Here is a 15,794-nt window from a genome sequence, read left to right on the forward strand (position 1 = left end):
ATTTTTATTTCCAACAGGGGGAGCTTGTATATGTGAACTACGCTCGTACTGAAGACTTTTTCAAACTAGAAAGAGAGATGAACATCAACTGCACTGGAAAGATTGTTATTGCAAGATATGGGAAAATCTTCAGAGGAAACAAAGTACTTTGTTATTTGCTTTTCTAAGGGAAAAATAGTATATAACCAGTAAATATAAATTGTTTACATTATTTGCATTATGGTTTCCAAAAATTGCCATTGGTTGGTGGAGTCACTAAGTAGTGTCTGACTCTCATGACCCCATGGACTGGAGCCCGCCAGGCTCCTCTGTCCGTGGGATTCTCCAGGCAAGAATACTGGAGTGGGTTGCCATTTCCTTCTCCAACATTGCCATGTATATATTTATAAATTTGTTATTTTCATGGTTGCACAGAAAAATCCTGGGGGTTTATTTCTTTGCTTGTCTTTTGTCATTGTTGTTGTTTTTGCTACCTCGCCTATCTGGAAAGGGAAATTATTCTTCTTAGTTTTACTACCAAAGCTATCTTTTTTTTTATTAAAATGAAATTTTATATAAACTAAAAAATGAAAATCCATATTTTACTCAATTCATTCATTGCCCAGACATAATCAATTCTTAATAGGTCCTTTCAGGCCTAATTTTGTGAAATATGAATGTATGTCTTCATATACTCATTTTACATAATTTCTTTTTTTCTTTAAAACAAAGAGGGCATCAGATACTACATATTGTATGAATTTATTTTTTCACTCAATAATAACTCAGAGGTCAGCACATTGAGAGTTACATAATAAAATGGTTAAGAGTATAGGCTGCTAGATCTGTGTAACCTGGCTTCTTGTTTGGTGTGGGTTCTGGTGCTCTAGATCTTTTACTGTGAGCCAGTTACTTAACCTCTCGGTGCCAGTGTTTCTTCTTACGTGAAATAGGAATGCTAATAATAACATTAATCTCTTAGAATCCACAGTAGGATTTATCAACCTTACATTTGAAAGCACTTAGGATAGTTACTGGTACTGAGTAGTTTCTTGTAACTGCTTATTAAGTAAATACCTCATTTTTTTTTTTTTTTTTTTTTTAAATACCTCATTTTTAAAAAATCTTTATTTGTTTGGCTGTACCGAGTTTTCGTTGCAGCACACGGGATCTCTAGTCACGGCGCTTGAGCTCTTATGAGCAGCATGTGACATCTAGTTCCCTGACCAGGGATCACGCCTGGGCTCCCTGCATGGGAGCTCCAAGTCTTGGCTGCTGGACCATCAGGGAAGTTCCTCCCTCGTCATTTTAGATGGCTATGCAATATTTCACAGAATTATTAAGCAATTTATTTAACCATTCCGCTTGTCTTGTCTTAAATTTGTTACCATTACAAATATTTGTATTGTGAGCATCTTCGTCCATATGTACTTAAACATTTGTGTGAGGATTTTTGTAATATAGATTCACTCCTATAAGCTGAATGGCTAAATCATAGTGTACAGTTGGCTCAAATCTATGGCAACATAGATTTGAACTATGTGAGTCCACTTGTACATGGATATTTTCAATAGTTAATAATAGTATTATTACTATTACTACACGTCAGACCAATTACTACATGGCTTCCCAGGTGGCACAGCGGCCTGCTAATGCAGGAGACACACAGGAGGTATGGGTTCAGTCTCTGGGTCAAGATCTCCTGGAGTAGAAAAGGGCAACCAACTCCAGTATTCTTGCCTAAAAAGTCCCATGGACAAAGGAGCTTGGCAGGCCACAGTCCATAGGGTGACAAAGAGTTGAACAGGAATGGGCAACTATGCATGCATTCACACAGTTTCTACAAGGTCAGAGGTTGGTTGAAACCACAGATGCAGACAAATGGAGAATACAGAGGGCCAAGCCTAAGTTATTCTTGGATTAACCCTGCATTGTTCAAGGATCAATTGTACATTATTTCAAAAGTTTGATGGGCATCATCGATTTGTACTTCAAAAAAGTTGTATCAGATTTTGCTTTTTCTAATCTTTGTCTGAATACTGGGAAGTGTTTTAGCTGATTAATGGTTATCTATCTTTCATTATACTGCTTCTGGTAATCAAGAACTCAGTATCTTACAGGATACATTTTCCTATTTGTGGTCAGTTTGAATTGTTAGAAACATTTACAAAACACTGGGCGATGTTTCAGACACTAAGTTCTGGGTAGATTTTCTTCTCTTCTTTCTCTTCTCCTCTTCTGCCCCAGGCTCTCTGCAGTGAGATTATGGAGTGTTAACCATTGGACCACCAAGGACTTCACCTGTGTAGAATTTTAAATTAACTTTCTTAGTTCCACAGATGTTTGCATCATCTTAAGTCTATGGTCTGGAGGAAGCACAAGCTGGAGATTGCCGGGAGAAATATCAATAACCTCAGATATGCAGATGACACAACCCTTATGGCAGAAAATGAAGAGGAATTAAAGAGCCTCTTGATGAAAGTGAAAGAGGAGAGTGAAAAAGTTGGCTTAAAGCTCAACATTCAAAAAACTCAGATCATGGCATCTGGTCCCATCACTTCAAGGCAAATCGATGGGGAAACAGTGGAAACTGGCTGACTTTATTTTTCTGGGCTCCAAAATCACTGCAGATGGTGACTGCAGCCATGAAATTAAAAGACGCTTACTCCTTGGGAGGAAAGTTATGACCAACCTAGACAGCATATTCAAAAGCAGAGGCATTACTTTGTCAACAAAGGTCTGTCTAGTCAAGGCTATGGTTTTTCCAGTGGTCATGTATGGATGTGAGATTTGAACTATAAAGAAAGCTGAGTGCTTGAAGAATTGATGCTTTTGAACTGTGGTGTTGGAGAAGACTCTTGAGAGTCCCTTGGACAGCAAGGAGATCCAACCAGTCCATCCTGAGGGAGATCAGTCCTGGGTGTTCATTGGAAGGACTGATGCTGAAGCTGAAACTCCAATACTTTGGCCACCTGATGTGAAGAGCTGACTCATTTGAAAAGACCCTGATGTTGGGAAAGATTGAGGGCAGGAGGAGAAGGGGACGACAGGATGAGATGGTTGGATGGCATCACTGACTCAATAGACATGGGTTTGGGTGGACTCTGGGAGTTGGTGATGGACAGGGAGGCCTGGCGTGCTGTGGTTCATGAGGTCACAGAGTTGAACACAACTGAGTGACTGAACTGAACTGAAGTCTGTGGTGTTCTGAACATTGGAGAGTGTGCATGCTCAGTCACCTCGGTCATGTCCAACTCTTTGGGATCCAATGGACTGTAGCCCAGCAAGCTTCTCTGTCCATGGGAGTGTCCAGGCAAGAATAGTGGAGTGGGTTGCCATGCTCTCCTCCAGGGGATCTTCCTGACCCGGGAATAGAACCCATATCTCCTGCGTTGCCTCCATTGCAGGCAGATTCTTTATCACTGAGCCACCTGGGAAACCCCAAACACTAAGGGGTAGATAGTTAAAGTGAGTTAGACAAGGTCCTTGTTCTCAAAAATAGTAGTAGAGAAAAAAGATGTTTAAAAGTTATTTTACAATGCTTTGCTCCATCTTGTAATATAATCATACACAAAATACAGAAGATGTATAGAAAAGAAAGACATTAATTTTGCAGTTTTAGGAATAATAGGAATGCTTCACAGAAAAGGTAATAACGTGTTTGGAGTTATGTTGAATAAATGCGAGTTGTTAAGACTACCTAGGCAGAAATCGAATTCAGGCCAAAAAGAACTGATTGTTACCAGTGTGATAATAAAACAGTGTGTAAGTTTCCATATGTTATTAAATTGGCTTTATCTTACATGGGTAAGTCAGCCTTTCGCCATTTCTACATTATGGATTGCTTATTGCCCCTGAAGGTTAAAAATGCCATGTCGGCAGGAGCCAAGGGAATCATCTTGTACTCAGATCCAGCTGACTACTCTGCTCCTGGGGTACAGCCATATCCCAAAGGGTGGAACCTTCCTGGAACTGCAGCCCAGAGAGGGAATGTGTTAAATCTGAATGGTGCTGGTGACCCCCTCACTCCAGGCTATCCAGCTAAAGGTAACAGATGAGCCTGTTATGGCCCACTCCTTTTTGCAAAAATATTACTTGTCCTTACAGAAGGCATGAAAGTAAGCATCTATAGAATAACATTAAAATTGTGCACAATTGTATTTTGGATTGCCACTGCTAGGAATTTAAAAAGAATTTCGCTTTTATTATTTCAGCTTTAAGTTTCCATGAGGTGTGGACGTGAAGAGGGGGAGTAGACAGTTCAGTTCTCTTCTCCCTTTAGTAGAGGTTGAAGAACACATGTCCAGAGTAATACTATTCTTAGCAAACTAGAACTTAGGGTTTCTGAACTGTGTAATGATTTTATTTTTCTATAGATCGCATATTTCTATTTTTGAAAATACCAATGAGATTTTTGTGTGATTTAATATGTGAAGTGGAAAAGATTTTCACATTTGTGTAACCATATCCACAATCAAGATAATGAATGTGTCCATTACCCCAAAAAGTTTTATCTCATCTTTTTGTGATGCCTTCCTCTCAACCCCCCTCCCTCCCTGCCAATCCCTAGGAATCTTTGTTTTGCCTTCTGTCTAGTATAATTATTTTGAGCTTCAGCTGTGTTGATGTCTGTGTCAATATTTCAGTTCTTTTTGTCCTGGTTGTTGAATGGTATTCCATTGAATATTCTACAGTTTGTTTATTTGTTCAGTTATTCTTGGGAATTTAGATTGCTTTGAGTTTTGGAGATATTACACATAAAACTGCTATGAACAGTTGTATGCAAGTCTTTATATGTATATATACTTTTGTCTCTCTTGAGTAAATGAATAGAAATGGCATGGCTGCATAACATGATATATGATTTTCAAATTGTTTTCCAAAGTGGTTGTACCATTTTGCATTCTAGCAGCAGTATGTGAGTGTTCCATTTGTTGCATCCTTGTCAGTGCTTAGTATGGTTGATCTTTTTAACTTTACATTCTAATTGATATGAAAGTCAAGTTACAATTCTTTTTCAAAGTTTTGGTAGCTATTCTGGTTCCTTCCCATGTGAATTTTAGAACTGGCTTATCAGTTTCTACCAAAAGTCTCCTGGGAGGTTGATTGAGGTTGAATTAAACCTATAGCTCAGTTTTGGGAAAATTGATACTTTAAAATACGGGATCTCCTGACCCATAAACATGGAACAGCTCTCAATTTACTCAGGTATCCGTAACTTTCTCTCAGCACATTTGTTGTTTCACTGTACAGATCATGTGTCTTTTTCACATTTATCCATAATAATTTCATAGTGTTATTTACATTTTAAATTTCAATTTCCAGTTGGCCATTGTTAATAAATGGAAATGTTGTTTCTAGAGGAAACATACTGATCTTATGTATTGATCTTGTATTCTGTAAACTCATCAGTAATTAGTTCTGCTAGGTTTTTGTGGATTCCATCAGCTTTTGCATAGGTGATCATGTCATATGCACATAAAGAGAGTTTTATTTCTTTGTTTCTATTCTGGATGCCTTTTCTTTTTCTTTTCTTATTGTAGTATCTGGTACTTCTAGGACATTGCTTTAAAAAGTTGTTAGAGCAGATATCCTTGCCGTGTTTCTGCCCCAAAGACTGTCCCTGTCTTTCTCTGTTAAGTAGGATCTTAGCTATAGGTTTGTTTTTGTTTTTCTTTTTTTTTTCAGATTTTATAGATTCTTTTTTTATCAGATTGAGGAAGTTCACTTCTATCTTAAAGTGCTATAAATTTTTATCTTAGCATATTTATCTCATTTGACTAGCAATGTGTACTGAATTTTGTCGGATTCTTTTACTGTACCTAATGAAATGATCTTAAATTGTTCTTATCTATGTTTTTTTTTCAATTATATATATTGATTGGAGTGGGGGGATGCACCCCATGCAGCTTATTGGATGTTCTCGAATAAGGTATTGAAGGCAGGCCATGGTTATAAAGACAGAATCCTAATCACTAGGCTACCAGGAAATTCCCCAGATTGATTTTTGAGTGTCAAACCGAAACAATGTTCTAATGGAACATCCTTTTTTTTCTTTTAATTATTTATGACTACGCTGAGTCTTCATGGCTGTGTGCAGGCTTTCTCTAGTTGCAGTGAGCAGGGGCTACTCTCAAGTTGCAGTGCACACGCTTCACGTTGCCGTGGCTTCTCGTCGCGGAGTGCAGACTAGGTACACGAGCTTTAGCAGCCTCGGCATCCAGGCTCAGTAGCTGTGGCTCAGGGGTGTAGCTGCAGCATGTGCGACCTTCCTGGACCAGGGACCGAACCCATGTGCTGCACGGGCAGGCGGATTCTTAACCACTGGACCACCAGGGAGTCCTCATTGTAGTATTCCTCTATGCAATATTGGTGTATTACTGAATTTGTGCTAAAAATTTTGCTAAGAATCTGTCTTTGATGATAACGGATATTGTCCTATCAATTTACTTTCTTGCAGTATCTCTGTCTCATTTTAGTAGCAGTAACATTGACTTCATGGAATGAATTAAAAATCACTTCATCTTCTTCATTTTTCTGCAAGTGTTTGTGTAGAATGGGTTTGATTTTTTTCTGTAAATGTGGCTCAGTGGTAAAGAGTCCACCTACCAATGCGGGAGACTCCAGAGATGCAGGTTTGATTCCTGGGTCAGGAAGATCCCCTGGAGGAGGAGATGGCAACCCACTCCAGTATTCTTGCCTGGAGAATCCCATGGAGAGAGAAGCCTGCTGGGCTATAGTCCATGAGGTCGCAAAGAGTCAGATGTGACTGAGTGACTGAGCGTGACATATGGCGTGATGTAGAATCCTTCAGTGAATTGATAGGGGCCTGGTATTTTGTTGGTAGGAATGTTTTTAACTGCAAATTAAATTTCTTCAGTAGATATATGGCTGTTTAGGTTACGTATTTAATCTTGAGTGAGATTTGCTAGTTTAAAATTTTGTCCATTTCATCTAAGTTGTTAAATTTATGGGCACATAGTTGTTTGTAATGTTCTTCCTTTCTTCTCTCCCTTTTCTGCAGGTACTGGAGTGCTATTCTCTTCTTTATTTCTGATATTGATGGCTTATATCTCTCTTTCTTGATTTGTCTTGCAAGGGATTTATCAGTTTTGTTAATCCACTCAGGGAACCAGCTTTGGATTTCATTGATAATTTCTATCATTTGTCTGTTTTCTATTTCTAACATTTCTGTTCTGGTCTTTAGTAGGATATATCCTTTCTCCTGCTAATTTTTGCTTCATTTGCTCTTATTTTTTCAGTTTCTTAAACTGGAATCTGATGTAACTTGTTTGAAACCTCTCTTTTTTATAAGATAGTTGTTTTAATGCTCTAGAAAACTCTGTTTTGGGTGAAACCACAAGTCCCAATTAGAATTTAAGCCTGACAATACTTTTCATCTTCCTTTAAGGAGTATATTGTTATTATTTGAGTAAGAAATTTTCACTTATTCCCAACACCACTTAGTTCAGTCACTCAGTCATGTCTAACTCTTTGTGGCCCCGTAGACTGTAGCACACCAGGTTTCCCTGTTCATCATCAATCCCGGAGTTTACTCAAACTCATATCCGTCAAGTTGGTGATGCCATCCAACCATCTCATCCTCTGTCGTCCCCTTCTTCTGCCTTCAGTCTTTCCCAGCATTAGGGTCTTTTTCAGTGAGTCAGTTCTTCTCATCAGGTGGTAAAAGTAATTGGAGATCCAGCTTCAGCATCAGTCCTTCCAATGAATATTCAGGACTGATTTCCTTTAGGATGGACTGGTTGCTCCAAGGGACTCTCAAGACTCTTCTCCAACACCACAGTTCAAAAGCATCAATTCTTCAGTGCTCAGCTTTCTTTATAATCCAACTCTCACATCCATACATGACTACCAGAAAAACCATAGCTTTTAACTAGATGGACCTTTGTTGACAAAGTAATGTCTCTGCTTTTTAATATGCTGTCTAGGTTGGTCATAGTTTTTCTTCCAAGGAGCAAGCGTCTGTTAATTTCATAGCTGCAGTCATCATCTGCAGTGATTTTGGAGCCCCCTAAAATAAAGTCTGTCACTGTTTCCACTGTTTCCCCATCTGTTTGCCATGAAGTGATGGGACCAAATGCCATGATCTTAGTTTTCTGAATGTTGAGCTTTAAGCCAACTTTTTCACTCTCCTCTTTCACTTTCACCAAGAGGCTCTTTAGTTCCCCTTCATTTCTGCCATAAGGGTGGTATCATCTGCATATCTGAGGTTATTGATATTTCTCCTGGCAATCTTGATTTCAATCTTTATCCAGCCCAGCATTTTGCATTCCCTTCAGTTCTTTTTTTACAGTTCTTTCTAGTTTCAGAATCTGGGACACATTTTCCAGGTATTTAGTTAACTGAAGCTTCTCTAAAAAGGATTCAGGATATCTAAGGAAATATTCTTGGAAAATTCAAGAGAATTACATGAAATGTCAAAGCAAATATGAGAATCTGTAATTCCTGTAATTTATTTTACATTAAAATGTAAATGATTTAATTTTTTACTGTCAAATTAAATAGACCCCATATTGGATAAAACAGTCACTTTGGGGGAACTTTAAATTTTGGGTATAATATCAAACATATAGCAAATGTGCATTAGTAATAGCAAGAATTCCTTTATACTCTTTGCTCAGATTCCTCAACTGTTTTCCTCTTATGCAATTGGTTTCTGCAGAGTATGCCTTCAGACTTGATGTTGAAGATGGAGTGGGAATTCCCCAAATCCCCGTACATCCCATTGGATATAATGATGCAGAAATACTATTACGGTATAGTTTTCTAGTTGTATTTGAGAATAAGATATATTAAACTAAACATCTATTTTCTCTTCTAAAACCTATGTTAAAAGTGAAGTCTTGTATCAGAATTGACTCCTGAAGTAGGAAATACAGAACACATCTTTTTTTCCATAAGGAAAGAGCAGTTTAATAACTAAGAAATAATAAGAAAACATTCCTGTATTTGCTACAAGTGAAAGTCTCAAAAGGAAAAACTATGTCCAAAGATAAAAATATTGACTTGAGATTTTTCAAGCAGTGAGGTTATCTTAGGTATTTGTATTTGACCTTCATTTCAAAAATGTGGTGATGCCCACAACTCACTAGATGTGTAAAGTTACACCAGTTATTCAGTCTTTCTCTGATTCAGGTTCTTTCTCTGAAATGAAGACAGAACTAGTTTCTGCCTGATAGAGTTTTTATGAGTAGATGAAATCATTATATAAATATCATATGAAAAACATTCAGTCAGTGTTTGCTATTACTGTATTTTATAACTTGTTGGTTCCTTTTCAGATTTCCTAATGTCTGTTTTTTGTTTAATGTATGTACAAATGCAATTCAGTAATTGCTTTTTGAGTGGCTACTGTGTAACCAGCAGCTTTTCTAGAAATTAATTTCTTCTTCTCCTTAATTTCATATGTTTAGGATTTCTTGAACCTAATGCTTCCCTATGTAAATAATTAAAGTCAGAAGCAGAAAGGCTGATGCACTGATGTTTCCCATTTCCCCTCACTATTTTGGTTGTTTTCTCCTTAGCTCTTTTTTTTGGTGGGAGGATGTGCTATGAAGCACATGGGATCTTAGTTCCTCGACCAGGGCTTGAACTCAGGCCCAGGCAGTGAAAGGCCGACTCCTAACCTCTGGACAGCTACAGAATTCCGCTCCTTAGCTCTTAACCACTAGCATATGAACATTTTACTTACGTGTCTCTGTTATGATTCTCTCGCTAGGATGTAAGCTCTGCAAAGGAAGGAAATTTTAGTTCCCAGCACTTAGTAAATCCTCAATATATATTTGTTAAATGTCTGAATAAAACCTCATCAGCTTACTTTGTGATTTCTTTTAGAAATTGTGCTGCTCAGCCTTTTTTTCTGTCATTTTCATTTTCTCTTGACAGCTATTTGGGAGGAATTGCTTCACCAAATGAGAGCTGGAAGGGAGGTCTTAACGTGAGTTACAACATTGGTCCTGGCTTTATAGGACATGATTCTTTCAGGTAATTTTATGTTACTTTAGTATCCCAGAAAAAGTTTACATATTTAATGGAAAAATGTCAAGATAAGTGTTCTGCCAGTTTTGTTTTGCTTATCTTATTTTTCTCATTTTTCATAGTGAGTATTTATCATTTAGAAGTACTTAGAGCTTCCCTTGTGGCTCAGATGGCAATGCAGGAGACCTGGTTTCAATCCCTGGGTCGGGAAGATCCCCTGGAGAAGGAAATGGCAACCCACTCCAGTATTCTTGCCTGGGAAACCCCATGGACACAGGAGGCTGGCAGCCTCCAGTCCAAGAGGCCTGCAAAGAGTTGGACACAACTGGGTGACTAAGCAGAACTACTTATGGAATGATGTATTAAATTCTTCTTCCAACAGGGCTATCACAACATTTGTTTTTTACATCTCAAAAATTGCTACATATGAGTTACAGGTTTAACATTTTAACTCTCCTCTTTTTTTTTCTAAAGTATTTGTTTGGCTCTGCCAGGTCTTGGCTGGGGCAGGTGGTACCGTCCCTGATGGGGGGCTGAGCTGGGGCTGCCTGCACTGGGAGATGGAGTCTCAGCCACTCGACCACCAGGGGAGTCCCTTCACTTCCCTCTTTACCTAATGTTTCTAAATAGCTCTTCAGGTAGTTGTCAAAATGCTATGCATATGAAGCACTAGCTTAACTTAAGGGAAGGAGTAAAAGAGAAAGGTTCCAGCCTTTTACTGATCACTTCCTGTGTGTGGGGGTTAAATAAGTTAAAATGGGTATGCACGTGACTGTTATAAGGCTCTATATACTTTTTTTAGTTATTACTGTTATCAACCGTTGTAGCACTTTTGAGGAGGTGTGATCGCAGAATATGTTTCATTGAGCTTAATTTTACAGAAAGAATAAATTTTCCAGTGGGTCAAATTAGGTAGGAAATGCCGGTAGCAGAGAACAGCTCGTCCGGAGTTGTAGAACATCATGGCATGATCAGAACTTTAAGTACTCTGATTTGCTTGAAAGGTAGAGAGGAAGGGAAACTTAAAAACTGATGAATTGGAGAAAATATAGCTGTATTAAGACAAAATTATTAAGTCAGTCTTGTTTGCTAGAAATTTACTTAACAATATGAAATTGTATTCTGAGAATGTCTTTTAATTTCTGTTAAGAGTTTTATTTCAGAACTTTTAAATTACTGCTGCTGACAAGTGTTCAGCCATGTCCGACTTTGCAACCCTGTGGACTGTAGCCCGCCAGGCTCCTCTGTCCATGGGATTTTTCCAGGCAAGAATACTGGAGTGAGTTGCCATTTCCTTCTCCAGGGGATCTTCCCAACACAAGGATCGAACCTGGGTCTCTTGCATCTGCTACATTGGCAGACAGATTCTTTACCACTAGCACCACATGGGAAGCCCTTTAAAGTTCAGTTTTATTTTATAAACTATTTTATTTTATTTTATTTTATTTATTTTATTTTATAAACTATTTTTATTTTATTTATTTATAAACTATTTTTATTTTATTTATTTTATTTTATAAACTAAAGAGTTCAGTTTTATTTTATAGAAATGTTAGAAATATTTTTATGTACGTGCTTATTTATCTCTGTCTCTCAATTAGAATGGACATCTTTTAATATAAGAGACTTTATTATCTAATTATTAATATGCTCTCGAGGTACACAATGAAAGATATAAGCCTTTCTGATTTATAAACAGAAACATACAAACACAGATAAATCAATAAACACATAGCTACAGTCACAGTTCAAGAGTAAGCTCAGAAACAGAACATCTCCCTGGTGAAGATATCAAAAAGCTTTGCACCATGAGCAAAAAACTCTATTTGATTTGAACTCAAAATGGGCAAATACACAATTTTTTAAAAAATAATTGCTAAAAACAAGACTCTGTGTCATTTCTCATCTAAGAGATCTTAATAATAATGTATTGATCAACTTAAGATTGCCAATGATAAGACCTGAAACCAAATTCTTTACCATTGCCACCACAAATGGGGTGTAACTTACCTGCTGTAAGCAAACTAGAAACATAAACAGAACACAGAATCAGTAGAAAAAAATAAGTTGGAGATACAGAGATTCAGCCAAGTTAAAATTTTATTGCTGCTTGGAATTTACATCTGGGAATCAAGGAAAATATGTCTGGGTTTAAGCTGCCCATTCTTGGCTCTCCAAGAAGAATCCATTGTACATCTCAGTGGGACTTCCAGAAATGATAAAGGATGATTTTTTTTTAAGTAAAACCATAATTCTCATACAAATATAAAATGAATTTGTATAAAAATTTTATTTAATGCAATAAGGGAACCCGAAAGGAGTTAAAAGCTGGTTCAAAGGATAATTCAAAGGTGATACAAAAAATGAGCTCCTTAGGAATGCTGAAGTGCGTATGCTTAATAGCTGAAAAACTGATTTCTTCCACATTAGGAAAGGAAAGTTTATGAGAGAAATTGTGCATTTCAGTGGACATGAATTATTTGTATTATCAGATTTCCACAAGTTAAATTCTGTTTCTGTAGAGTTTTAAAATAGTCTTAAACAAAGACTTTGATAGGCAGAAGTAACTCTGACATGTGAGCTGAATTTTTTTCTCAGATTTCTCCTGTATTTCCCTATATAGGAGGATATTCATTCCTTTCACAATTATTTCTTGAGCATTTACTGTACCCTGGCACCACCTGGGCACTGGGGATTCAGCAGTGTACAAAACAGGCAAAAACCCCTGCCCTCTGGAGTCTATTCTTGAGTTCAGTTTATTTGGAACGTAATGAGTTTGAAGTGATAGCAGGACATTCATTATGGGTCATTGCGTATCATTTAATCTTATAGGCAACATCCCTTTAGTGATTAACTTGTAATAAAATAGGACATATTCTTCCCTGTTACAAGTCAGGGAAGGAAAAGGCCCATCTGAGTCAAATTGCCCCCAGGGCAGGTCTTGTGGCAGTCCCAGATTGGGGGCTCAGGTTTTGGAAAGTTCAGATGCAGCACAGGGGTTCCTTGTGTCTGTATGGCTGCACCCCTGGCTGATGTCACTTTTACTCAGATTCCTGGCCAGCCAAATTCCCTCAGCATAGAGTCCCAAATTGAAGATCAAATTCCTCTGGAAATCATTTCTGTCGATGGTGAAGTAGGAGATGCTCCAAAGTCAATCTCCCAAGTTGTCCAGAATTTCAGGAACTTCATTTGCAGAGCCCACAACGTTCTCACTGACCCCCTGGAAACCATAGCAATACCTCTCTAGGTAATTCAGGTACTTCTGGAGTCAGTGATACTAAAAACTAGGAAAATATAGAGATGAAAAATGTAGATGAGCTTTGAGAATCTGAGCAGATAGCTAGTTTATTTTCGTTTAGATTAAAATAGCTTGTCTTCTCTCATTCCTCATTGTTACAGTATTCTTTTATTTTCTTCATTTAATTACATATGTCAGTGAAGTTGGGTTTCTTACTAATATATCTTAGGCTTATATATTTACAAACATGCTAAAGAATACTTTTGCTTTTTGCTTTTAATTTTTATCATTCAGAAGCAAAAATAAAATCTTTTACCAAATGTCTTAAAATGCAGACCAACACCCATTGATTAGTTTTCCCCTAAAGGCACTTTTTAGTTGAATACTATTCATGAATTATATACACATTCAGAATCACAATGTACTTTTAGGGGGAGAATAACCAGAATCTACACTTTACAATATATGGGATTTGACTTGATAGTTCTTGCATTCAAAAATGAACTAAAAAGTAGAAAGTTCTGGGGTTCCCTATGCACTTCCTATGAGCCTACCATAGATTAAAAATTTTTGTTCCCCTCTGATAAAGAGGGTCAGCATTTTCCCATGTCAGTTTGGCTTTATAAAATGTGAGTGGCATTTTTTTATGATTTTTTTATCTTGATTATACTTTCCTGTGAATTCTGATTTGGTTAGTTACAATTGATGAATGAATATTTAAAAGGCAGGCCCAGATCAGAATCAACAGTGATGGCCTGGAAGAGTTTCCTCATATAGCTGTCTTGTACATTTTAGCAGGTGTTTCTCAAACTGCCATTTAACAGCGGAGTTTATCATGTTCCTTGTAGGCAGCACTCAGACAGCTCTTTAACAGTATCCTGATGGACCATTTTGATAATCTTGGAAAATGTTAACTGAATATCAGGAATTGATATTACTATAAAACAAATTAAAAATAAGCTTCTCTGGAGACTTCCCTGGTGGTCAGTGGCTAAGACTCTGAGCTCATAATGCAGGGGGCCCGGGTCCAGCCCCTGATCAGATCTCACATGCCACCACTAAGATCCGGTGCAGCCAAATTAATAAATATATATAAAAAAAATTAGGCTTCTTTGACCTTTAATAGATAATAGGCTCTCTCCCTTATTTTTGTAATTGTGTAGCATGTATTTAAAAATTTTAGAATTAACGCACAAGCTAATATTAGAATATTTTGAATAATAATAGAATAGAATAATAGAATATTTTGAACTTTAAATATTGACAATAGAGCTATGAGGGAGGAAAAATATAAAATATTGATGTTTGGTTTTTAAAATTTGAATTTAATGTGGATGCTTCAGTACACAGGAGTAAGATGTCATGATATCTGCAACTTACTTGCAAATGGCTCAACAATATTACAATTATTTGAGTTTATGTGGTGGGTATTTGGGAAGTTATTGCCCTGTCATACAATTTTCTGTACTTTTGAGATTTCTTATAATAAAACAGTGGAAGAAAGCTGTTAGACATAATGCTCCATGTGAAGTAATTTGTCCCCTTTGAAATTCTAGGAAGGTTAGAATGCATGTTTATAATATCAATAAAATCACAAGGATTTACAATGTAATTGGAACTATCAGAGGATCTGTGGAACCTGGTAAGTTGATGGATTATTGTAGATGTTTGGCTTTACAAGATTGCAAGAAGAATTTAGTCCACAGCTAATTTTTTCTGGCTGATGTGAAATGACTAACTTTGGAAGAAAAAAGTATAATTCTAAAAGAAGACTCTACCTTATGGTGTTCATTTCTGTGGGGAAACTCGAGGGAGTTGTTTTTTTTCCCCCCCTCGGATTAGAACATAACATTTTTAATATGCTTTATTTTTAGTGCAGTTTTAGGTTCAGAATGAAATTGAGTACTAGGTACAGAGAGCTCACATATAACCCCTGCTCCCCTCAAACCCCACATGTAACATCTTGTACCGTGGTGGTACATTTATTAGAGGAAGAAGTTTAATTTAAAAACATAAATTGTACTCTTTATAAATGTATTCAAAGTTGAAGTTCTTTTGAACACATTTTTTCCCAGACAGGTATGTTATTCTGGGAGGTCATCGGGACTCCTGGGTATTTGGAGGCATTGACCCAACCAGTGGGGCTGCTACTTTGCAAGAAGTTGCCCAGAGTTTTGGGAAACTGCTGAGTAGTGGTAAGTAGTGTTTCTGTGGTAGGTGGTGACAAAAAGTGACCAACTGAAATTTCCTTTGCTTTTAGGCAGATAAACCTAGTTATGTGTGTTAACAATGATTACAGGCTGGAGACCAAGAAGAACAATCATTTTTGCCAGCTGGGATGCAGAAGAATTTGGACTTCTGGGTTCTACAGAATGGGCTGAGGTAAATAAGACAGAAAAGTTCTTGTTTTCTTGGTCAACAGGCAACAAATATTTATATCTCACGACAAGCAACTTAGCATGCATGCATGCATCGGAGAAGGAAATGGCAACCCACTCTAGTATTCTTGCCTGGAGAATCCCAGGGACGGGGGAGCCTGGTGGGCTGACATCTGTGGGGTCGCACAGAGTCGGACACG

At 37.4% G+C, this 15,794-nt stretch overlaps 1 protein-coding gene across 3 annotated transcripts in view; it reads left to right on the top strand.

Moving 5' to 3' along the window:
* Positions 1–15,794, top strand: part of NAALAD2 (N-acetylated alpha-linked acidic dipeptidase 2) — a 49,927-nt gene that overhangs the window by 12,433 nt on the left and 21,700 nt on the right. For all 3 annotated transcript variants that reach the window (XM_043876620.1, XM_043876602.1, XM_043876612.1), the window contains exons 5-11: positions 18–143; positions 3,840–4,026; positions 8,663–8,756; positions 9,886–9,984; positions 14,773–14,858; positions 15,292–15,411; positions 15,516–15,598. In XM_043876620.1, coding sequence (XP_043732555.1) covers positions 18–143; positions 3,840–4,026; positions 8,663–8,756; positions 9,886–9,984; positions 14,773–14,858; positions 15,292–15,411; positions 15,516–15,598 — 795 coding nt within the window. The remainder of the gene's footprint in view (positions 1–17; positions 144–3,839; positions 4,027–8,662; positions 8,757–9,885; positions 9,985–14,772; positions 14,859–15,291; positions 15,412–15,515; positions 15,599–15,794) is intronic.

This window comes from Cervus elaphus, chromosome 2, assembly GCF_910594005.1.
Source record: "Cervus elaphus chromosome 2, mCerEla1.1, whole genome shotgun sequence".
Lineage (NCBI taxonomy): Eukaryota > Metazoa > Chordata > Mammalia > Artiodactyla > Cervidae > Cervus > Cervus elaphus.